The following is a 26726-nucleotide window of genomic DNA, read 5'->3' on the forward strand; positions in this document are numbered from 1 at the left end:
CTCAGTTTCCGCCCACAGTCCAAAGAACTATAAGCCAGGAACTTTCTGGTGCAGTGTGAGTGTAGAGGTGTGAGTGTGAGCTCTATAATAAACTGGCAACCTGTTGTGAATGTTTCCCACTTGCTGCGTGCTGCTTAAGCTCCACAAGCTGTGACCTTGAATAGAAATAAGACACACAAAAAAATAACAAGGAAGAAAGAAAAACATGGAAAAAAAAAAACAGTAATTTGTTCATGACAGCACTTTGATGTGTTCAAGGATCAGATGTATCAGCCTCGGACTTGTTTTATTTACTGCCCTTTTTTATTTTTCAGACTTGGAAAACTTCAAGACTCACAGAAGAGGCTCTGTATCCGTCCGTGAAGGTCAAGGAGTGGTTCTGCTGTGCGGCCCTCCACCACATTCTGGAGGTAAAACACACAGTACACCCTAATTTTTTAAGACTTTTCAACCCAGTTGGTAGGCAAACAGATGTCTGTGTTAAACTGGAAATTAGGAGCCGGCTGACTGAGAAACACAATGTGAATGAGATCGTAGCGTTTGAAATGTTTTCAGAGGGGAATTTTCAGTTGGAAAGTCTTAGTGTTTGGTTGGGCCTGTGGTGTTTAAGATCCAGCTGTTTCAGTGGCACCTCTGACATGATAATCAACACCTTACATCTGTCGCTATGGGGGACTGATAGATTTCCAAGTGAGTTTTGCATTGCTCACTCTTGTGATCACACCTTTGTCAGGAGCCCACAGCTGAGTCGGCTTTGATTTAAGCCTTATTTTTCTGCTTCATTTCAATGTTGAATTAAAGTCTTGTGTAGCTCATTTTATTCATCATTGTTTGTTAAAGGGAAACAATGTCCTAGATGAATTATATAAAGTATAACAAGGTACACATAATATCCTAATTGGCTAGCTAGATGAGAAGATAAATACCAATCTCATATCTATATTAAATATAAAGCTAAAACCAGGATTAACTTGGTTCAGCATGACATAAAGACTGGACTAGTTTAAAGCCTTTATGTTCTGTAATGTGACATATTTCGGAATGAAATGGAATAAGTGGGCAGGGTATAGTTACAAGAAGCATTTAAATCCAATCTTGAGCTGTAGAGCGGACTGTTAACCTCCACCTCTCACAACAGCACTGTCAGATCAGGCGGCAGAAGACGGGGGAGAAAACACTAAGTCAGACTTCAACCAAGCTCTTTGGGAAATTTAAGCCACATTTTTGCTGACTAATATTCATACACACTGCCCTCACCTGCGATCAGGGCTCGTCTGTAAAATTTTATTCAAGTAAAACTAAAAAGTGGCCATTGCCTCCAGCAACCAAAGACCGCGATGCTGCAAACCCACCAGCAGTGTCTTTGTCATTTGGTGTGTTCTCTCTGACTTCATCATGTGACTTTTGTCACATTGAGTTCCAGGTAGTCCTGCTAGCTGTTTCCTCTTGCTTCCAATCTTTATGCAATGCTAAGCTAAGCTAACGTCTCCTGGCTTAGCTTTATATTTAGCATACAGGCACAAGCTTTGATCAAACTCTTGGCAAGAAAGCGAATAAGTGTATTTTCCAAAATGTCAAAGTCTTCTTTTAAAGTGTTGCAAAGGTAGTGTTGTGCAAGACCTGGTGTTTTTTCCAGAGTTGCCACACAATCCACAGATAAGATAGAAACGTGTGGCATGACTTGGATGTGCCAGCTGGCTCGTATGAAGCTAAATTTCTGAGTTAAAACTTGGTTTTCCTGCAAATTTCTTCATATTTTCTGACTAATTGCAGCAGATGTGTCCTTTCATAGCTCCTTCTCTTCTCTTACCGGAACTGCTACGTGCCAACAGCTGCTTGGATTACTTTCCCCCAACTGAGAGCCACCCTAAAAGATTTCACTGATTCATGCATTGGCCTGCTGTGGTAAAAAATGATGCTTGCCTGGAATCGGTTGTAATTGTTTGGAACTTGTATCCTTTTGGGGTTTTATCTGGTGAAAGCTTGGCAAGCTCTGTGGCAATCTGCAGTTTCAGATTTATTTGCAAATAGTTCAGCTGACATGCCTGTTTTCGATTGTCCTCTATACTGTGAACAGTTGCTTCGCTGACTCTTTTCATATCTGCCAATTTGCGCTGAAGTAATCAAATTAAGGTTTGGTTTTTAAGACCAACGGGGAAATAATTCCAACATGTCAGGCTTCTTCACGCACATGAAAAGCCCCCACAAGACACTTGTCTCCTCACTAATATACAGAGCCAATACAAGATGTCAATTAGAAGTCCATTTCCGTGAGTTACATCCCTCAGCTGTAACAGAAGCTATCACTTGTCATTAGGTTGTTGTGTGGATCTTCCTGCATTAAGCAGATGCACTAAACACAGTGTGTAATGTGTCTTCTATTTACACTGGCTTTGAAATATGTTTAAAATACATATGTGTTTCTATATTTTGGACCAATGAGAATCTGGCATGGAGAACACCCAACCAAATCACTATAAAACCTTTACCTGTACCTGTCTGAACAGACTGTATATCAACACACAACAATATATTTAGCTCCAAGTACATTTAACCATCCACTCATTCAGAATAAAATATGAAACAGCAGATGCCAGATCAAGATTCAGCAGGCTTCCCCGCACATCCTAGCCAGGCAGTTGGCACTAAGCACACACACATACACACAAACACACCCACAAATACACGTTCAGCCAAGCTGCTGGTCAGGGCATCAGTATTCAAACTGGCAACAATGAAAAGCAATCAGTCAGCAGGCAAAGAGCTAAGTGTTTTGCCAGTACTGGTTTTTCTTTCTTGATCTGATATGTTGCTTTTGTTACATCTCAAATGGTCCTTTCATGTGCTGGAAGCAGGAAATAATCTGGCAACGTAGATTTGTTTCTTCCATGTCACGCTGAAGCCAAAGTGATTGTCTTGAAGGAGGAGGATAGGATATCCATTGACCAAAGAGCCCTGTCATTAATCAGCCAATTGCAGTTTCATTTTGTATTTACATACATTGACCACGAAGCGCCGTCATTAATCAGCCAACTGCAGCTTTGTTTTATATTTTGTGTAATTTACATTTAATTGACCTGAAAAGGAAATGATTGGCCTAAAATATATTGAATCAAAATGTCTTACTAAAGTTAGTTATGCTTGGTGATTGCTCACTCTCTGAAAGTGGTCAACGCTTTGTTTACTGGTAGTGGTTGAAAGGTTATGAACTGTAACTTGATATTACAAATAAGTCATTGGTGTATAGCCAGTGTACATTTGGTGCCGGTCTGTAATTTTATATTTTGTCATTCCTGCTATATCTTATTCTTCTGTGCCATATAGTTTAATTGTTTTCCAGATCTATAAAAGATGCATCAGTGAACCACACTGTTGCACTGGATGACATGTGCCTTCAATACCATGAACACACACACTGTAGTTTGATTTGAATCATTCCCACATACACTGTCCAGCTGCTGGTAATTGAGCATCAAAAGTGTATTAATCCAGGGCTGAAAATAGTCCCTAATGAATGTATGATTTACTCATGTTTCAGTGAAGTTCACTTAAAGCTACAGTGCCTACTGCTTCAGGTAATTACGGAGCGTTTTTGAAATATGAAACTGTAAATGTGTGACCTGTTTGTAAGACTTCTGCAGGAACCACTAGTTCTGGGTACAAACACATTGTTGCTTTGCTCTTATATTGGGATTTGTGAAGAAACACCAGATTGATCCTTTAACTACTTTTGCTGAGAACTGTATTAATGTATGCTGTATATATTTTTATATTTTTTCCTACTATTTAGCCACTAGTTTCACTTCATTACCATATATGAAAATCAATAATCAGGCTTTTAAAAGTTTCTTGTTGTACAATCCATTACAGTAAATATCTGGTCTGCATTAATCAGTCAGTTACATTATTTCTATCTGATAAAGCAATGCAGACTTTTTAAATCGATGTGCAATTAAGGTGCATTTTTAGGCAAGAATAATGTAATGTGAATAGACTGTGCTAGATTTTGTTAATTGATCCTGATTTTTATATTGTACAGAAATTAATGGAAGTTCAGAGATGTTTAGAGTACAGTAAATACAGCACAGTGGCACACAAAGACTAACCACATGAACAACCCACTGAACATTGACACACCACATGATGGGTAGTCTCAGGCTACACAGCAGATGTGAGCTCTCCCTACCGCCAACACACTAACACACTGTCATACTTCAATATTCCCTTGAAACTTCTTTCCCTTTATCTCCATACCTGCCCATTTTTGCATGCTCTTTCTTCTGTCCAGCACGTCTTTCTGCATGGACGAACTCATGCTGCATACAGCGGGCAGGACAGCTGTCTGCCATGCATAATGTGTCCTCTGAGAGCCCCCTCTGGCAGGTGGAAACCCACCAGAGCCATGTGCATACGCCGAGGGTCCCACCACTATGGGAAGGTCTACAAACATATGGTACTGAATAGGGATGTCCAGAGCTTTTTCCTTGAATGTGCCACCCACATGCAGAATGTGATTAAAATGCAATGAGGTCCTTGTGAATGAGGGAAGGTGGCTTAGGTGGACTGACAGTCATTATGGTCTTGTTATTGGCTGTCAGGCTACCGATGCCACACTTAGATACATCTCCTCTATGCCAAAGGAATGTCATGAAATATGGCTTCACATGACTGAACATACAAAAGATTTTCTCCAGGTTTAAGCATGCAGTGGCGCTCTACAAGCACTGAATATGTATCATCATCTTTTTTCATGTTTTATTTTCTCATATATAGTTAGATATTCAGGGTTTGGGGCGAGGTAGCTATGTTTTATTATACCTGCTCAAAGCAGCCGGATGCAACATGAAACTGTGCAATATTCTCTCCATTCACAGACAGGGAAATTGGCTCTCAAATATGACCTTGTAATGGCCACACCAGGACACTGTCACCCCTACAAACCTAAAAACACAACTGTAAATTGTGAGGACAGGAAAGTCTTCTCTCCAGGTCAAATACCCCTCAGAATCATGAAAAATACATTTCATGAATATAAATTGTATTCTGTCATCGTCATCATCATCACTTCTCGTTCACTTTTACGTCTCCTGGAGATTTTTGTATTTCCTCACATCCTTCACAGCATTCTCTCATATCACGGTGTTGTAGTTGACCTTTTCCTCATTAGTTATCTTGTTTCCATCAATTTATGTGGAAACATCCACCATTACATATTTTCTGACAGGCCTAATAGATTTGCAATGAAATAATAACACAACTCAGATTGATGGCTGGGCTGCATCCTGAATTCCTGCCCCCAGTAGAGCATGAAAAGGCACAAAAAAACCTTTTCACAGAGGTACCGCGACCTTTCACTACTGTCAAATACATAAAAAGGAGATGTTGCTTAGACAAGTTTTAACCAATTACAAATCCCTGTATACATCATAACTTCCCATTTGCTGATCCAAAAATCTCTTAGCTTCCAATTATTTCTATACAATATGAAAATCCATAAGTAAGTCAGCCAGGAAAATGTAGCACACTCCGCCCATATTACATTATTCTTGCTTGAAAATGCAGTTTAATTGCACATTGATTTTAAATGTCTGCATGGCTTTATCTCATAAAAAAATAATGTATCTCGCTGATTAATGCAGACCTAATAATCACTGTAATGGTTTACACAGTTGAAGAAAGTTTTAAGCCTGATTATTGATTTTCATCCACGGCAATGAAGTGAAACCAGTGGCTTGTATGTATTATGCAGTGTTAGGAAAAAGAAAATAACCAAACCATCTGGTACAGTGTGAAACATATGGGTGGGTAACACATAAAAGGACAAAACAACAGTAGCCCTGTAGTTTCACAGTGGTGAACTGGTGGTACTGCTCTGATTTGAGTGTGTTTTGAATATAGCACCTACTCTCCAACATAACCTGGAGACTTTTGGATATATTTTTCTTTCTCATTTAAGTTTTGCTGCAAAATCCGTTTATTTCAGTGGAATGTCTGTAATTTGTGGATTCACTCATGTTTACAAAGGATATACATGCAAATCTTTCATGAGGTTGAGGTCAACTTTGAGAGGCAAATATGTGCCATAGACCAATAGCAAATCATCAATGCTGATCTATGAGGGAACAGAGAGCAGGAGAGTCCAATACAAGAGAAGCTGTAATACCCTGTTAGCTGTGTTGCACTATTAGCTTTTATTCAAACTGCTCCACAAAAGATGCAGCAGACAGCCCGTTTAATAAAAAAAGAAAAAGATTTGATTCTAGAAGCTTGCTGACATAGAGACTATGAGTAGGTATAGTTAGCCAACTACTGTAGCTGGTGAGCTAACTGGTAACGGAAGACCTTTGTTCTCTGAGTTGGCTAGCTTGCTAACTACAAGCTAGTTAGCGTGGACACTAATGGGACACTAGGTTCACAGTCATCCAGCTGCCCAGGTTTGGGAAACTATCAGATCTGAATAGCATGTAAACAAGAGAAACACCAGCAACCTCAAACGAGACAGTGCGCTCAGTGTAGCACGACAGCAGAGCAATGAAAGTCCTGTCAAGAAATAAAGGGGTTTCTATCCGCTGAAAAGTTAGAGGGATTTAACTTGAAACAGTTAGAGCAAGTGGTGAGTTTGTATTAACAGGTAATGCTGTTACTTTAACACGACAGACGGGAGCAACTGAAAAGGAGCCCAGATCCCTTTATGAGGAGATGCAGCATTGTGGATCCCAGACTGAGGCTGTGTTCTGTGTGAGAGACAAAATAAGAAAGATATTCTGTCACAGCGATCGGTTTACAAGTAAATATAGCCAAAATCACAGCACAGACGTTGCCTTTAATTTATGTGTTTGGTGATTTTGTCAGACAACGTCATGGTTATAAAATCAGGATTTTAGCAGCAGCTTGGAAGGGACTGTTGGTTAACATGTAGGGCTGCGTTTCAGTCACTGTTTCAAACTTGTTCCTTTGTCTGACAACAGAAACAGAAAAACATGTAAATGACAACAGCTTTATTGTGAATTAAGCTGTATTAATATACTGTGTATGTGAGCAGATAGAGGAGAAGAGAAGCAAACCCGCTGACAGTTGGCAGAATGTAAATAGGACGCGATGATGTCAGTTGTTTACAGCGGCCCCAATACAGTTCTCCCCTACATCTTCAATAGCACATTGACCATACACGGTCCAGCCATATAGTAGGTTTTGACCTAATCTTGTTTGTTGCCAGTCGCCTAGCAACAGTATTCAAATGACCACTTAAGACTTTCAGTGTCACATATAAGTTCCTTTTGAAGGCACTTAAAGATGAAGGTATTCGTTGTCAAGGTTTAATCTGCCCATGCTCTGATTAAGAACATGTTTATTCCAGTGGCATTTGCTGATGATAGTGTACATGACTCATATTTAGCAGCTTCTCTTTTTTCCATCAGGGATCATTCTGCTCTTAATCTGATTATCACATGACACATTTCAACATCTCCATGAGTAATTTCCTTTCACAATCCCATATTCAGTCCCCCCCCCTTCCCCTTCATCTGTCTGAGTACTTCAGCTCTCTGAAATAATATCACATGTCACTGTCATACCATCCCCGCCAAGCTCACAGAGCCTTTTCTCCAAACCTTTACAGTTTTGACACAATGTAGCAGTTACCTTACAGTGAAGACAAACTTCAGTGACAAGCAGCCAACAACATGACAGCAGCATGAAATGGGATATGCTGTACTTGCCGAGAGTGACACTCCGAGTTGATTGGAGTTTCTAATCACGTACGAAAAGGTCACAGAAGAGTCTGACTGTAGCGCGCGCACATTTCCCAGAAGACGTGTGTGAGTGACATGCTTCTGAAATCTCTTTTTAAGCTCCTTAAAGTTTACAGTACACAAAGCTGTTGTTATTGTTGCATTTGAAGTGTGTGCATGACTGTGTGTGTGGGGTGTGAAGGACACAAAGAGAGGCTGTGTTAAAGGATGTGGAGCATAATGTAGCCTATACATGCTCATCTGATTCCATATGTGTGTATTGATGTCGAGGACTTAAATCAGACATATTTGTGGTTGATGGTGTGTAAGCACCTCCATCCTCTCTGCTTGGTTACAGTCACACGTCATGTCCTCAGGCTCCCTGGTGCTGCTACATAAACACAAATCCCTCGGTGCCCATGGGGATTTCATCCCAGAAGAAATGCGCTGTCACCTGCTGTGCAAGGGGAAAATAACAATTGTTGAAAACATGACAGCTTCGTCCACAGCACCTAGCTTGCTTAGCAGAGCACTGGACTGCAGGCTTAACTTGAATCCATAACACCTTATAGCTGGGTAACCTTTACAACTATATTACTGAGTTTGCTGTTGCAGAGAGTTCAGCTCAATTAGTGGGATTGTTCATTGCTGTGCGACTGTGAGCGTTGCACTGAACAAACCAGGTTCACTTGAATTGTGGATGCTTGATATCCTGGTCAAAAACTAAACCAATAAAGTGGTTTAGTATTTTGTTTTTCTGCAAGAGTTGTGATAAAACAGTTTTTTTTATCCAGTACATGAATCCTTTACATTTGTTGTGCACGCCTGTTATCTGTAAATATTTCCTGGAAAAATCCTCTACTTTACAAAGAATGTCCAAGTTTCTAGAATAAAGCCGACCTGGGGAGTTAACTGCAACTACTCTTATTATTTTCAATGTCAATTAATTAATTTTTTCTAAATTTTTTCTTGTTTAGATGAAAACTAGTAATCACTTTTAACCAATTCCAATTTCACAGATCCTGAGGTGACAACGTGTCAGATATCTTGTTTTATTTGACTTATCAAAACCAAATGAACCACCAAAAGAGTCATTTTGCAATTATATAAAACAGAGAAAAGCAGCATCTTCACATTTGAGAAGATGGAATTTGTAAATTAATCATTGCATCTGTAGTTTAGTTCATTAGTGTCAATGACGTGTCAAAATACCACATAAACTAGCAGTTAGCACCAAAATAGTATCAAAAATAAAAACAAAATGGCCTTGAAGGGGAACTCCACCTCTTTAAGGTCTAATTACAGATTTTGTGGAATACAACTGCATATGTGAAAAAGGTTGTAGAAAAGTTATGTATGTATTTTGTGGCACCAGAGAAATAGAGCTGTGTGAAGTCTGATAAGTTTCCTCTAGTAATGTTACTTGAGGCCTCAAGAGATATCACCGGCGTAAACATTGGTTTGAGCTGAAGACTACAGGCTTAAAAATTAAAAAAGGAGTTAGAAAGAAGTGAACTTATAGCAAACCTCTGTAGATTGCTCCTCATCGCTGCTTGAGGCTAGCAGCTCGAGGCAACATTAGCCACTAATAGTATAACACACCTGAATCTCTGACAAGTCTCGGTGTTGCATTGCAAGTACTGGTTTTGAAGAGGAATACGTGGAATAAAAAAAAGATGATATCTCTGGCACTGCTGCATACATTTTGGTCCTTTTTCTTTAAACTTTCCATCATGAATCTGACAATGTTACAGGATTAAAATGCCAAATCGGTGTAGTGCTCTTTTAAAAAGTCAATGAAATTCAAGCTGTTAATTGGGGCTTCCCAGCTTGTTTATGTATATATGCTTATACTGTATTGTTGACATACAGTATGTAACAGAAATATATATCCAAAAGCTGTGAATATATGTTTATATCATATACAGTAGGGTTCAAGACATAGACGTGTTTAAACTTAATGAAAAAAAAAGAAAAACATATATAAGCATATAGAATTTTTCTGTGTTTTTTTGATAAAACTTGCATATATAAATTAAATATATTTCGTAAACATGTATCATAGAAAATCGTATAAAAATTCGTCATATAGATGTTTTTAATATATGTACTTACACAGATTTTACTATGGATATTTCATATATATTATAAAGTTATATCTTCATATATGTCTATGTATGTGTCATAATAATAATATATACCCTTATAGGTGACATATATGGCAACATCTCTCTTGATATAGGGACATAAATGTCATACTTTACATTTCTGTAGAGGCTTTATTATTAATGTATATTTTTTTACAGATAATATTTACTCATGGTAGAATGAGGTTACTGATTTGACCTGCAGCATTAGTGTCGCTGTGTGTCTCATGTGTGAAGGACCTCTGAGGATTCATGTTGTCCCATGCATCCCAGTGAGCTCAGTTTTACCTGTTGAAAGAATGATGCAAGCCAGAGCCTGTGTTAAAGCTGCATCATATATTATGTTGCAATCCTGTTTCTCTCCCGCAGGGAAAGGATGTGATAGTCATAATATTTGGATTTCTCAGTGGCATGTGTCTCTGTTGTGTCCTTTCTGATCGAGCACTTTATTAGGAAGTTCATATTAATACTGGGCGGGGCCTCACTTTGCTCTCAAAAAAGCCTCAGTTCTTTGTGGCATGGATTCAACAAGATGTTGACATGATTTCATCACATCATTTCTGCAGATTTGTCAGCTCCATATTCAGGCTGCCAATCTCCTGTTCTACCACATCCCATAGGTGTTCTACTGGATTCAGATCCGGTGACTGGAGAGGTCACTGAAGTTCACTCACTGTCATGTTCATAAAACCAGTTTGAGACGACTTTGGTTTTCCGACATGGAGCATTATCGTGCTGGAAGTAGCTGGTAGAAGCTTTCTGTTCTTGGCTGGCAGGAGTGGAACCTGACATGGTTTTCTGCTGCTGTAGTCCATCCACATCAAGGTTGGACGTGTTGTGCTTTCTGATATGCTTTTCTGCTGACCAAAGTTGTAAAGAGAGGCTATCTGAGTGACCGTAGCCTTTCTGTCACCTCCAACCAGTCTGGCCATTCTCCTCTGACCTCTTATCAACATGGTGTTTCTGTGTCGCTCCCTGGATGTTTTTTTGTGTTTGGCTCCATTCTGAGTAAACTCTAGAAACTGTTGTTTAGCTGTGCAGTTTCACAAATACTCAAACCAGCCTGTCTGGCACCAACAATCATATGAACTCAAAGTCACTGAGATCACATTTTTTCCTCTTTCTGATGTTTTATGTAAACATTAACTGAAGCTCCTGAACTGGATCGGCATTAACATCATCTCATATTAGTTCTAAGTTGTTTTGTTTGCTCAAGATTCAAAAATGCACTTTGTTTTTTATTTCATGTTTTTGATTTTCATTGAAATCCGTTAGATCACCAGCATGACAATAATGAATCCTTTATTTACAACACACATGCTGTATCACCTACCACTCTTATTATAACTCATCTCACAGATTAGAGAGAAACATCAGTGCCAGGATGACAAAGTCAGAGAAAAGTAAATGAGTAGAGATATGTGGGGTAATCAAACCAGGCTGGTCTCACCTTCAGTAATCTCATACTGTATGGATCGATAGGGTCATGTGTGTATCGTACCTTTTCTGCTGCTCACTGGCACATTCTAGCACATAAATACACACACTTATATATACAAAGATATACACTCATGCATAGAGTCACCTATGCTGCTGTGAGTGTCATCCTTTATTCATTGAGCAGTGGACAAGAAAAGCAAAACAGTCACCGCTGTTAAAGGAAATATGGAGTGTCTAAAAATAAGATGTTTTATTCACCCTCACTACCCATCCACCTCAACAGACAGTTATGTTAAGAGTGCAAATAAGACCTACTTCAATATATTAACCTGCACCACGACCAGAAAATTCCTCTTATTAGTGATTATAAAGACGTTAATACAATGTAAAGTATTACTTATGCAATATATATTTTGTAATAATTATTCTCATAGTCTTATTTTGTTATTTGGATTATGATTTATATTATTGCATCCCAATGTAGGCATGAAGGGAAACCTCCCAGCATGCATTGGGGACATGCCCCCCCACTGTGAGTGCATGTAGTGGAATGACTCCAGTTTAGTCATCAGTCTAAGAGTTGGATGTAAAAACCCTGACTCTGTCTATTGTCCTCAGTCAGTACACCGGACGTCAAATAGCTCTTGGTGAATAGACCACAGGTTGCAAAACATTGTAAATTGAAAATGCAATATTGTACCTTGACTTATGGTCAGACTTTTTTAAAAGGGAGATAACCTATTAGAGTTTGAATAAATTGTTTGTCCAATGCTGGTAAAATGATTTGCTCTGCCTTCAGGTTCAGTCGAATGAAAGGAATTATGTTCATTCAACTTGAATTTATTTAGTAGGAATTATTCCCTCAGTTTTTTTAAGGTGCAAGGTTATATTTTTTTTTTTCAGTGTATTTTGATGTTATATGTTTTGAGACAGTGCAAGGAAAGAATTAGTGCACACTATGTGTTGCCAACCATTTCATGAAGGTCTTTTTTAAAATCAAATACAGAGGGTCAGAAATTTTCAGATTCAACACATAGTTACTTTACAATAATCAAACGTTGAACATATCTCCTATGAAGAAGTGTGACGGCAGCGATGAACTGTAGAGACACTGAGTATTTGCACAAAGTGATCAGCTGCTCATGGTGCTGGCCTCCACTACTGGTGTCTTGTGTCATCAGAGGTCCTACCTGCTCCTACAGTCTGCACTGGACGGACGGAGGGAAGAGGCTGAGTGCAGATCAGGCATGACACACCCTGCCAGGCCAGATCCGAGCACAAAGGCAGAGCGGGGTGCTGCCTCCACGCTGCATCCAAACACTCACTCTCCAGCTGACAGGCCAATGTCAGAGCATGCCAGAAATATATGGTAATTACTATCTGCAGAGTCCAAGAAAGGGGAATGGATTAACACAACCTGGTTACAAGACGAGGAGCTGCCTCAGAAATATTTTTTTTTTTTTCCCTCCCAAATGTGCACTGCAGTTCCCCTCCTGCCTGTCTCTGTGGATCAGAGGCAGCAAGAGGAGCTGAGAGGCTGTCACTTTCTCTCTTTTTCAAAGCCAACCGCATTAATAGGCTGCCAGTGTGACCCAGCCGCACTCTTTGTACTACACGATTACTGTGTTTAGTTGTGGACCTAATGCTGCTGACCTCTATTTTCTAATGGGGAGAGAGACCTTTAAGGGGCACTCAAGACTAAAATCACTTGTGTGCGTCTCCAGTAAGAGTGGATTTTTTTTTTTCCTAGTGTGTGTATGTGTGTTGACCCTGTTTGTGCTCCCACCCGAGGCTTTGAGAGCACGGAGCATGTGCATCCTGTCCGGTCCTGTAAAGGAAACAGTGCAACAGAGGATTCCTGCAGCCTGGAGCAGATATGGGAGTACAGGCAGTCAGGAACACAATATGGGATGACAGTAGTTTAACTGAGGAGGGGTTTTCTGAGTTTCTTTTTGTCTGTTTGTTTTTGTTTCTGTGCAAAGAGCACAACCTCTCAAAGATGTTCCCCTAAAATCACTGAATGTGTAGATTCTAATAGGACCAAATTGTGAGTTTGAAACTTTTCTCATGCGAAGTCTGTGGCCATGTTGTTTGGCTGAGTGAGTGTCCCTCTCCTCTCCATGTATTTCAGAAAAAGTAGTTCACATTGTACCAGATCAGCATGCTTTACCCTGTTTGACACTACCCAGCAACCCGTCTTGCTCATGAATGTAATACCACACTACTTACGCTTGCACTCAGAAAAATATTCAGCCCAGGAGAGGACGAGCGTTCACCGTTTTGATGTCAATTTGTACATTTTGCAGAATTCCCACATCCCACTGCTTTGTAATTGGGTGATTAAAAATGCATATTATTGTCACAGTGTGCACAGTGTGTGTTTTACATGTATTATTTATATCAAGTGATGAGGCAGCTGATAATATGTATATTACGATGCCAGACCACTGTGATGTAACAGTCACACTGCAGACGTCCCTTTTTTATTGACAGATGGCGGCTTTGTTTATAAAAAAAAAAAGAGGAGTTTTAGTTGTTAATTCTTGTCATAAATGTTGTTTGAGTTTAAATGAATATGTATTGCTTTAAGCAGTGGTGGCAGATGCCGCCAGGGACAGCGTCAGTGGCTGGCTTTGCCATGAGGCTGCAGCAGCAGGATGAGAAGCAGGCCAGGGCCTGTATTGTGCAGAAATTAATCACATTACAGGGAAAAAAAACAAAAACATGGCTGGTTTTTCAACTGCTGGCTGACGTCATTGACTATAACAGATACATGAGGGCTACATGTACTACAACTGCTGCCCTTTACAAGGAGTTTGTTTGGGCGTTATCTGCTGCATTAAGTTTATTTACATCAAATCAGCTGTTAACTGCACATGCTCATCTTTTAATTTTGAAAAGACAAACTTAAGTGAATTAGATGCATAGAGTTGATTTGAACTGTGGCTGTGAGTGGGACCTTGCATACAATCCCCCAGTGGATGTTTGTATGGATGAAGCCATCAGATTTATTTATCTAAATGTGCATGTACATGGCAGCAGTGAGGTGACTAGGTAAATAAAAACACATTCAAATCGACAATAAGAATACGTACGTACTGAGAGTAAAGGTGCACTCCACCAGCTTTATACATCAATGTCAGTTTACTCATCATGGGGAGAAGAACTCAGCCCGTGAAAACTGTTGTATAATGTCCGTTGCTCTGGAGGAACTTTCAAAAATCTCAGAAAATAACACAGAGGTCATCATCATGGTTATCTTATAGACTACATATTTTCAACAGGACACCCAAGTTACAAAGTGTAGGTGTGACGTTTTGAAAGATGTGGGGTATTTATCAGACAGGGAGGGTCTAACAAAACATGCCATCAAGTTGCATTATGGAAAGTGTAGGATCTAGCATTTGACTGATCCCATATTTTAGAAAATAGAAGTCAAGATGTCTCAGCCTTTCCTACATGAATTTAAATACATTTTACATATGTTTTATCTCTCACAAGTCCCCCAACTTTATGTATTTTACCAAATGACTTATATCCCTTTAAGAAAAATACAAGTAAGCTACTTTCCACCTCTGCTTTTCTGGTGTGTTTTGATGTGATTTATGTGATTTATGTGGCAGCTAGCACATATAGTAGATGTTTTCAGTGCTATTAGGCATTACTGTTTGCTGTATAAGTGAGCACAATGACAGCTTATTCAGTTTAGCTGAACTGTGGAGAGTAAAATAGATATACTTAGTTACTTTTGACCACTGCATCATCTCTGATGTCTGACTTAACATTTGTTAACATTTTGTCAATTCAATACAGTGTAACAGCAGAAAAATCTAAGAAAAAAAACTCTTAACACCATCTGATTTTATCCTGACTCATACTGCACGGCCTTCATTTAAATTCTGTTTGCCACCGTAAATCACTGAAAATATCAATTATTTAAAGTTTTCAAAAGCCTGTTAAAAATGGTCGAAAGACATAAAAGAGACACTGTGTGAAAGCCCAACATCAGCAACTCCGACTGGTTTTCTCAGCTTGTCTCTGCATGATATATAAATAAAGTTATGATACTATAAATAAAACATGTTCAGTGTATTCATTGATGAAAAAACAAGAGGGTTTTAAAAGGGGACTCTACTAAATTGCTGAAGTACTCTGGGAAAAGGGAATAAACTGCAAAGGCTTAGTACAACTAAAGTAAGAGATAGGACCAATTAAAATATAATAAACGTATTTTTAACAATGGATGTTAATTTTTTTTTGTTTTGTCTTTATGAAACTACATGTTCACTCTTTAGAGTAACATTTCCACTGACAGTATACACACATAACTATATGTGTGTCCTTCCACAGGTGTCCGAAGTTAATAAAGACTTTCCTTTCCAGGCTGTCATAAAGAATGATAGACCTGCCTTTGGATTACAGCCCACCTTCTTTGTTTCCGTGCTTCATCTTTTTATCACAATTCAGCCAGGGCGTGATCTTAGCTATGCAAGGACACGGGCATGTTTGACTTGCATGTCTTGTTCAGCCTTTGAATATTCAGCGAGGCCTGCCCTTTGAAGATGCTCCTGTGTCTCCTTATGTGAGTGAAGCAGCTTTATTCACTGTGACTTCTGCAAAGTGATCTTTAACCTAGAGGGAAACCACAAAGAACTCTTGCGGGACTTCTGCAGACCCCTCGCTAAAGGATCATGTTTTGGAAATAACAATAAGCGATAAGAGTGCAGCACTAAGATTATTGTATATTTTAACCTTTGCAACATCTGTTTTTTTTAGATTTTAGTCTTAAAACAACTCAAATTATTATTTAGAGCTCATGTGGAAAAGCGGCTGCTGTCGTAATACAAACAAGGTTGATTTCCTGTTACCATGGCAGTTGTCATTGTAATGCTGCCTCCCAGGGCAGCTGGATTTCTTCTACAATTTGTCTTAAAGATGTCCTGGCTTTATACCAGGGAGCATTGTGTAACCCATAAAATCAATGCCCTGGATGATTTTGTGAAGACCGTTCGGCCAGCTGTGTGAGACATCTCATTATGTTTTTGCTCTCTGTGGTATTCTGCAGCTCATGTTGTTCCGTGCAGGCATATGGGTTTTGAACATAGAACGAGAGCAGGTGCAGCCATAGTCCAAAAGCACTGGAGAGGAAACAAACACAAACAACATGCCTTATCCTGCCTTGAAGTGTCCCCTGTCCCTATGGACCTCTGCTGTGCCATTACTCTGTGTTCAGCTCCACACGTACAGCAGCCAAACCATAAGCCCAAGCCCCAAATGGTGCTGATCGGTACACTACCTGCTCCTCTCAGCCAGCAGGAGGACGGGATCATGCTGTGATAAATGGCCAAGCAGCTAGGGAAGAGGAGAGGAAGGGTTCTTCCTACACTGTTTTGCTTAATTGCTGGCCTGCAAATAAGTGGTGAGGTTTGATTAAGCTCAGCAGGAAAATAGCACATTGTATGCCTGTCAGTTAGACTGGCAACAAACTCAGCAGCAGATTATGTCACAGCATTCGGTTTTGATGAGTCGACATCAATAATTTGAAGAACTCATCCAGGAATAGATCTCGAGCCTGACCTGTAGAGGGCTATTACTCAGACACCTTATCTAATTCATGTAACATGGTTAAAATGATGCTCACTTCTTCAACTTGCTGGACACCAGGAGCAATGAATTGTTTTTTTTTTTTGTTTTACATGCCATCGTAATTCTGCTCTGCAATCACACTGCTAGTCTCTCTGTGAAACTCCCTGTAGAGATGACGTCTGTGGTTGAATATGGTACTAGCACTGATGACTGTGATGACATAGGGATTTTAAAATGGGGTTTATGAATTAAATTTTGTATTAATTGTATTATGTTGTTAAATCTGCTGAACATTTGTTTCAATTTAAACACTGGCTCACGTGTAAATTGGATTATTGACCAGGTAAATGAAGCCCCATAATTACTTAATTTCATCCACTATAACAGTTAATTAATTATTATTACGTAGTAATTACATAATTGCTATTACTTTATCAAATCAGCAATAATTAATTAAAGATAATTCTAGGTCATAATTTTTATGATTTGTTCCCTTCCTTAAAGTAATATGGTGATGTCAAAAAGCTCAATGAACCAGATAACTGAGTGAAGTCTTCTGTCCTGATTAGTCTCTTGAGAAAAAAAGAACGAAAGAAAGAAAGAAAGAAAGAAAGAAAGAGAGAAAGAAAGAGAGAAAGAAAGAAAGAAAGAAAGAAAGAAAGAGAGAAAGAAAGAAAAAAGAACGAAAGAAAGAAAGAAAGAAAAGAGATGACAAGTCTTCAAAATGTGTTTTTTGCTCATTTTGAAACACTTCGACACAATGAAGTGACACTGGGGAAAAGCTGACATTTAAACTCATCGATTTTAGCAGTCTGACAGGTACTTGCCGACATGATGCCCCACTTCCTGTTAGTAATAAGTCACACCTTTGGTTGGTTTCATAACAGCACGTCTGAAGAACTCCTGTCAAATCCTGAAAGTTTGAAACAGTGGAAAATTCTTGATTCTGTCTTGTGAAAAGTGTGATGAGCATTAAAATGAGCAGTTAGCCTTCATTTCACACCTTCTCTGAAGCCATTCATTAAGATGTGTAGAACAAACACCACTGGTGTCTGTAAATTATGAAATGTTGAAAGAAAAATTTACTATATCAAATAAGCTATTGTGGATAAACCAGGGATAATAATTATGGGTTCAAATGTGTTATCTGCTGCAGAGTATCAGGTCGTCATGCACTCTTAATATATATTGGATATTCCATGTTTTGCAGTTTATATAATGGTAAGATTTAAGGAGCTAATAAGGAACAGACCCAGAACTAATATCTACCAGCACCTCTTGAATAATTCTGAAAAGGGGATTAGATATCAGATAATGATTAGTTAGTTGAGAACAGGCTGCTTGATATAATTTTAATGAGCAAGCATAAGTTGCTTAACAGAGTATCTGTGAGTCTGCTTACTAACCAATCATTGCATCTAATGAATTTTTCCTGACTAACTCCAAATCAGCTCATAAACAGTACATAACCAATAACTAATGATTACTTTGTTATGGTGTGTATATGCATCATACCGAGTTTGTTAGGGGCACATTATTAATTCTCAATTACCTGTAGATGATGAACAAAGACGAAACAGACAGAGCATTAAAAAACAAACAAAGGCAAATGTAGAAAAAAAATCCAGATTACTCAAAGACTTCTGACCAGCTATTCGATCTATAAATCAGCCATGTTTTTTAAAAGCATGAGTTTAGCTGTGAAAGAAATGTGAATGTGAACCACATTCAGTGGCAGAAATAACTTACAAATAGCCCCTTTTAAAGTAGTTAAAATTGTTAGCAGCACAGACTGTCTCAGTGTTGAAAAGCTGGAAGTTTCTAGACCAGCTGTTGTTCCTGAAGTTTGGAGAAAATGCAGAGCACATACATACCTGTCTTCTCTGAGTGATGGCACTAACTAGCTTTAGCTTTAGCCAGTCGTCACAATGAAATGCTATATCAGTTATCCCATAAACTAGCATATAGTGTGGCTGTGTAATCTAATGATACAATAATGAGCGCATGTAATGGTGTAATTATTCATATTTTATTCATTGGTTATTTTAGTCATTATGAACGCTAGCTTCAAGTCAGATGGTTATCATGTTGCCATTATGTTATCTGAAGGGACACAGAAACAAGTATCCTCAAGCCAGAACTCGTTAGGAACTACTTGTTATTCATTAAATAGCAACTCGCTAATTAGCAACCCATTATTGGTTCTTTATCAGTTCATTAACTGCTTAAGATTTTATGTACCTAATTCTGAAGTGTTACCTGTGTTCTTTGTTGTTGTGGTCTTTGTTAGAAATTATCTGTTGTTGATTCTTGTCTAAGGAACTGTAATTAGTCATGACAACACATACCCCGGTGTCTCGCAAATCCCTGGTTGTGTATGCAGAACTCACCACATGTAAAATGGCCATCAACCTCTCACAGATCCTGTAATCAATTTTCACCTTAGCGTGGTGTGGCTCTGTCACCATTTTCACTGTCCTCAGGAGGTCTATAACTTATCACACACCAAAATATCTTGGTTCACTCCACTCTGTCACCCAAAAAACAAAACAAATTTAAATTACAAAATCTTTTTCTCTTCTCATTGTCCCCAGATCTTATATTTTCCTGGATCTTTAATGAATACCCAACGTTTGTGAAGCAGGACACGCGTCGCTTCATCTCACAGGAGACAGGCAATCTGTACATCGCCAAAGTGGAGCCCTCAGATGTCGGCAACTACACCTGCGTGGTGACCAACACCGTCACAAAGACCCGAGTCCAGGGTCCGCCCGCTCCACTGGTGCTCCGCAGTGATGGTGAGTCCTGCTTTTGAACAGACCAGCTTCACTAACATGTAAACATTACCAACCACAGCACGGAAGACCGCTGGCTAGTTAGTTAAGAGGTTGGTTCGGGATAACTGCGCTGCATATCATAGTGGTAATCATCATAATTAATGCTAATTAGAGTATGCCGTCTTTGGGCCGTTTCTTTGGATGCAAATGTTTCCTCTTAATTGTTCTGAATTGGCCTAATCATATTCATGTATTTTCAAATGGAGTATATGTTAAATCTGTATTTGCACACAGCCACCTCTTCATTAGACTTCCATAACAGGAAGATTTGTGATGAACCTCTACTCATGTAGAGTTTTTGTGCAAACAAAAATGTCCTTTTACCACTTTCATGTTTGGCTGGTGTTTTTCATCTGTTTTTCTTCATGCTTTCATTAGTGCTAAAAAATGCAGCTCATTCATTCTGCACCGAGATCTCTTGGGATGATTTAATACAGCAGTGTTGAAAATAAGCACCAGTCCTGGTCATGGTAAACAAAAAGCCAAACTTGTTTCTTTGGTACCCCAAAGTAGGACAAGTGGTTTTATGGAATACAAATGAAATTCAAAGGTTAATTATCTCATTGTTCGCTAATTTCAGCATGTCCTTTAACGTGTGGATCTGATGCTTTAGGCTGGCCTTATCAAGGCACTCCAGACGAAAGGTCATTGTCAGCAAGTAATCTAATTGTAGACCTCTGTCCCAGAAGCATGTTCCTCACTGTAACTAATATAATGTAGAAGAAGAAATATGAAGCTAAATGTAATTTTCACAAAAAATGTAATTTATGTGGGTTTTTACCTTTAATTATAGCTGATCTGATGTAAGAAGATACACATAACTCTTATCACACAGCTTTGTTAAACTATTAACTATAAGTATTAGTGGTAATGCTTTTTTTAACCCATTATTTAGCCTTTATAAGCTGTTTCTAAACTTATTAAACGTTTAACTCATAACAACATAGTTGCTTCTAACATTTTTGTCAACAACTACAACTCCTATGACACACACCTAACATTAAGCTTTAGCCATGGATTAATAACAGTCCTTACATTGTGTTATAATGTGATCATTCATTCTTAAAACATTTGTTCACATCATTTACAGGCAGGTTTAAAAATGTTGAATGAATGTTTTTAAAACTCATGAGGAAATAACTGTCTAACAACTGTAGTCTGAGTGATTCTGGATTCTTGAGGCAGATACAGTTTTTTTTCTTTTATATTAACACATAAATGTACAGACCAAATTTTTTTTTTTCATAAGGCCTTCCTTAAATTTGGATATTAAAGAATTGTGTGAGCTGTAGCCGAAATGCCAATGCCAACATTTGCTTTTCACCAATTTATTATTTGAACTGTAATTACAAACACGCGAAATTATGTTATCAAGCATTAATTTATTGTTTTGTAAGTTATGGGTTCTTCACAGGATGAGTTATATTTTTTGACAAATCGACATACATTACAGTGTCTTATTAATTGTTAAACTAGTTATAAATGATAATAGGAAAGGTTAAAATAAATTGTTACCTAAATTAGTGTTAGGATTAATACAACTAGTATTGATAATGTTACATGTATACGTGAAGAATCAAATGTAAGTACAGGAAGCAAAACAAAAAAAATGCTAAACATTGTGCTGCAATCACAGCTTTTCATCAGTTAACCTTTAAATGTAATTGTGTAGCTCTGCTGTGGTAATACAAGGCTCATCTTGCAAACTCAGTAACAGAATAAAAAGAAAGGACGAGGCAGTTTTCAGGGGAATTAGCCAACATACTTCAAATTACAGCCTATGTCACATTAGTAGACAGAATCTCTAGTGTTCTCGAGATAGCACATATAATTTAAAGAAAAAACTGTGAATTGGGTTGTCCATATGCTTTTAGCATTTAATAGTAATAATAATATATATGTTAAATTAAGAAAATAAATTCTTAAAGAAATTGTGAATAGCTGGTGTGATTTCTTTTTTTTTTTCCAGAGCACTTCTCTTCCCTGCTTCCTTCATCTCTTTCCTCACCACGCCTTTATCTCACCAGGCAACAATAGATCAGCCCCACCTCACAGTCATGGGGGCTCAAGTAGAGAGGGGGCAGGCAGGCGCATTAAACAGGTGTCCCCTACAAAAGGTTATGGTATGAGACAATTACCCGTCCACTTCCACCTGTCTGCTCTCACATGGGTGATAGTGCTGTGCTTACATTCCAGTATGAGACAGTTGTGATAAGGATCTGAATTAGCTTTCACAGTCACTCAGGGAGCCATCCTGATAACACATGCCTCACCAAATCAACGAGATGAAATTGGCCTGTTTCCTCCATCTCCAGAGCTATTTGTGCAACACAGGCCTGAATTACAGCGATGGGGGGAAAACCTATTGTTACACTGGCGGATGAGAGTGGATTAAAATACCATATTGTGCACCCAAGGCTGAGAGCTGGCACAGTTCGGAGCAATGAAAGTGTACCCAATTACAAATTTGTTGATATGATTTACCTTAGTGTCATTTAAGGTGAAGAATAGAGTAGCATACACGTGTGCCTTTCCAGTGATGTTAGACACTCCAGTCTTGATTTATGAATAAGTCTCTCCCGAAGCTAGAAAAAAACCAGAGAGCCAACATTCCCGTCTTCTCCTTTATCCCGAGAATTTTAGCATGCACAGCAGCAATATTATAATCCACCAGAGCTGCTTCACCGACAGTGAATGGGAGGCTTTGTAGACACAGTGGCAGTACCCAGGGGGATTTTATGGGCCCATTTTCTGGTTCACAGCTGTTAGCACTACAACAAGATGAAACTCATCTGGATGTAAAAGCTCAAACCATGTATGAATTCTCGAAGTTGTTTTTTCCATTCAACATCAGTGTGTTGCATGTCCACTGGAGAGCTGTGTTTTGGCTTCTTTTTCTCATTATTTTCAATGGGAGAGCGTTCTGTGACAGCGCTGAGAGCAGAGCGCTCTTCTGCTGCTCAGATCGCACAGCGGTGGAGGTTGAAACACATTTCAGCTTATAGTGAAAAGACGGCTGCACTTGAAAAAGGTTTTCAGTAGTTTTTTAGCAACAGCAGCAGCCACAATTTGTGTTTTCTTTTATTTATTTATTTTTGTTTGAGTTTTTTTAACTTGAATCAAAAACAGAACTTTTTTCCACTAATACAGATGCTCATTTGCATTTCTCTTTCAGGTGTGATGGGTGAATATGAGCCAAAGATTGAAGTTCAGTTTCCAGAGGTTGTTCATGTTGCCAAAGGATCCACTGTAAAGCTGGAATGCTTCGCCCTGGGAAAGTAAGTCAGGCTCAACATGCTGAATAGCATATAAAAGGAAAAATATTACTAGAGAAGCTGGGATATATATTTTTTTTTTCATGTGTTTCTCCACTTTGCTGGAATCCCCATGTGTTTCAAGCCAGGCTACATATCTAAGAAATTACAGGGCAGGTGTTGTGGTGTAAGAATCTTCTGATAAAATATCTGGTTTTGTGACACACTGCCTAAAGTTAGAATAGTGAGAGGTTGTACTTCACTCCATTTTCTTCAGATTTACATTCACCAGAGAATAAAACCCTTTAATTGTGCATGTTATCAGGCCTTTGAACCTCCTACCAGTCAGCTTTAGCCAATTATGTTTATGCACAAAAGGAATTTGATTCTGCTTTCTAGTGACTCTCAATATAGTCACATGCACACAACAAAGAAAAGATAACCATATACAATAATATAATGTCTATATACAAAAACCAAATAATAAAACAAATAATGCAAGGGTGTGTGGGAGAGCAGAGAGCTGGAATACATACATACTATTACTGTAATAATTCATGTTAGATACTGTATGCCAGAGGTGGATTGTGTTCAGTACATGTATGTATCCATGTCTATTGACTATGTACAGCTGCCTTTGTTTTATATTTGATATACAGTATATTCTGTGCATTCTGTATCTATCTCTATATCTATCTATCTTCATCTATTCCTTGGAATAGATATATTTATGGGGTAAAAACTAAATGTTGTGCTCCGCAGTCTTCTCTTACATTAAATATTAAGGAACTCAAAAATTTACCCTACACCACAATTTAAGGTTAATGTGGGTACATTTGCCAATAATCTTGCAAAATTAGGGAAATTTGAATCAAAGGAATAGAAATACTTTTTGGGGCTGTGAGAAACAGTAGCTTCTATATGTACAAATGATTCTATGCTTTTTTAAAGGACAGTCTGCAAATAATTGGGTTTGGCATGTTTCAGCATTCAGAAATTTTGCAGTGCTAATTCAGCACATATCTAGTAAATGTATTAAAAGTTTCAAACAGTGATCAATAGATCAATAGAACAATCAATAGATATCTTTGTATAACTTTGTATAATTCAAGATTTTCTGCACAAACCTGTTTGTCACTTTTATAAAAGAGATATGGATTAGGGCCAAACGATCATATTGCGATATGATTTCAGTGGGAATGGTCATTTTTGCATTAATTTTCTACAGAAAAAAATATAAAAATGATTTTTGTTGGGTCTTTAACAAACTAGCATGTTCCCTTATGTCTGAGGACTGACTTGTAGGACGGGGCGTCTCACCACAATGCTTTATTTATGGTCTGATGTCTGACACATTCAACCCATATTAAAACAAATTGCAGCTCCTGCAATTTGGATATTGCACTTGGCCATATTGAGATTTTGATAATTTTTCGATTAATTGTTCAGCCCTATTAGGAATCACAAGTAACTACGCTTTTCTGCAGATTTTCCACTTACGAGTAAGAAGTTATTCACAAAAATTTGACATCTGTGACTTTGGAGGGTTAATCTTCTCTGTTTTCACAGCCCAGTGCCCTCTATAACCTGGAGGAAAGTGGACGGCGTGCCCTTCCCCAGGAAAGTGGACATGAGGAAAGCCAGCGGTGTCCTGGAAATCCCATATTTCCAGCAGGAGGACGCCGGCATGTACGAGTGTGTGGCCGAGAACTCGAGGGGAATGAACACCGTGAAAGGAAAGCTCTCGTTCTACGGTAGGTGATCCTGTCGTGCATGAATATTTGACCAGCGTGCACCACATCTGTCAGAGCCGCTCAGACTGAGAGGCAGCAAAAGCAGACACAACTGGTCCTCTAAGCTGCCAGTGGCTCATGTGGCATACATGAGGAGGGAGGTTCGTTTTAACAGCACATCAAAATGATTAAAGGCTGTCAGCCATGATGCCTCTAATATTTTGATCCAGATTAAAGGAGTGATGCGGATGAGGCTGAGCCCTTGGATACGACCTTGTTGGTGAGCCTTGTATTGGATTCCACCAGATGGCATCATGATTGACATCCAACTTGACTGGAGATCAAAGCTGTTAAATGTACTATACATAGACCAGTGGCACATATGTCAGGGACATAATCTGCACCGCAGCATCTGGATTGACAGGAAGGGGGTTAGTAGATTGACTCATTGTTGCTGATAGTCCTGCGGTCGGAGTCACACCCGCTGAGTTCAGATACTAGAAGTCCTGAGAACCACTGACTGGGATGTGCAGACTGCTTCCTCCCAAAGTTAGGGCTACACGACTATCTGCCATTACAAAATGATGGATAGTGCAGATTTAAATACATATTTTAAAGGGCAGCAGGGATTTTTCTTTCTGAGTGGGTCTTTTTATAAACTACCTGTTTATGTTACCATTAAAAACCAACACTGGTGAACATGTACCTATGTTTGAATTTGCAATTTAACGGTTGTTACAATTAGTAAAATAAATTGTTGTGACTAATCTTCAAGTTAAAGTTTTATGTGATTTAATTGTTCCTATACACAGCACATGAAGAAACACCTGTGGGCTATTCAGACCTCAGGGATTTCTCTTTCTGATATTGCATACCATTTTCTCTATGTTTATTGATGCACACTTACAATGTAAGCTATTACATAAGTTGGTCATATATGTCCAGCATTCTTTTTGCTCATACTATAGTAGCTGCATGTTTTTCCTCTACATTCACCTGCTTTCTGTCTAATAAGACAAGAAACATGAACAATAATAAAGTCAGTATATGGTTCATTTATATTGAGTAGCATTAAAATGGAAATAGTTCTGCAAAGCACCTCTCAACAACAAGGCAAGTGCTGCACCTAAGACATAAAAAGGCATTAAGACAAGATGTAAAAGAAACAGGGCAATCTAAGAATATGTATATGAATAAGAAGTATATGTGTCTTTTGGCGAGAGCAAGAGTGTCTCAAGTTTTGCGTGCGCAGTGTGTGTGTGTAGAAAAGTGATCAAATAACTCACATCAATCCTCAAACCTGTGATTTCTGGGTGTGCTCTCGGTGTGTGTACTATTCTCCCACAGTGAAATACACAAAAGAAAATTGAGGATTCACTGCTGGACCAAAATTAAAACTAATTAAAGATGGTGATGGAACAGCTCCAGGAACACCTTGAAAAATAACTTGTGATTTTAGGTTTATGAAGCCAAATTTGGGACTGGGCAAAATTAATGGAGCATAAGATTCTTAATTTTAGAACTTTAGATTGAGGCAAATATTATGAATCCCACAAGTCCGCTCATATAAATAATCAAAGTTGGCAGACATCTCTGACCTTATTAGTTTAAAACAGCTAATATGGTAGGTATGGATAAAATAATGCCATTCCATTTATATTTGAATAATATTGTGACCTGCTCAGGTTTGCCAGGCTGTAACTGGTGCTCTGATTGATCCATGAATTGCCCTCCTACCTCGACCGCTCTCTGTTTTCCTTCTTCTGATTCTCCCCTCTTCAAATCATGCTGTCAGCTCTCAGAAATAACTCATTTGGGGTATTAAACAATTGACATTATTTACTGCAGTGCTCTTAAGCTCTTATCCTCAGTCACTATACCAGCCCAGTAGCATGCTGGGATCTACTGCGTCTCCCCTTTTTTGATATGTTTTCTTTCTTTCTCTCTCTCTCTCTCTCTCTCTCTCTGTCCTGCTGTCTGCAGACAAGTGATAAAAATC

General features: G+C 38.7%; 1 protein-coding gene across 2 annotated transcripts in view; it reads left to right on the forward strand.

Annotated features, from left to right (window-relative positions):
- cntn4 (contactin 4) overlaps nucleotides 1-26726 on the forward strand; it is a 159879-nt gene that overhangs the window by 81380 nt on the left and 51773 nt on the right. For both annotated transcript variants that reach the window (XM_023424797.2, XM_023424798.2), the window contains exons 5-8: nucleotides 315-410; nucleotides 19498-19701; nucleotides 22916-23018; nucleotides 24564-24748. In XM_023424797.2, coding sequence (XP_023280565.1) covers nucleotides 315-410; nucleotides 19498-19701; nucleotides 22916-23018; nucleotides 24564-24748 — 588 coding nt within the window. The remainder of the gene's footprint in view (nucleotides 1-314; nucleotides 411-19497; nucleotides 19702-22915; nucleotides 23019-24563; nucleotides 24749-26726) is intronic.

Source organism: Seriola lalandi, unplaced genomic scaffold, assembly GCF_002814215.2.
Source record: "Seriola lalandi dorsalis isolate HSWRI2012SDOR001 ecotype SW California unplaced genomic scaffold, Sedor1 jcf7180002054748, whole genome shotgun sequence".
NCBI classification, from domain to species: Eukaryota; Metazoa; Chordata; class Actinopteri; order Carangiformes; family Carangidae; genus Seriola; species Seriola lalandi.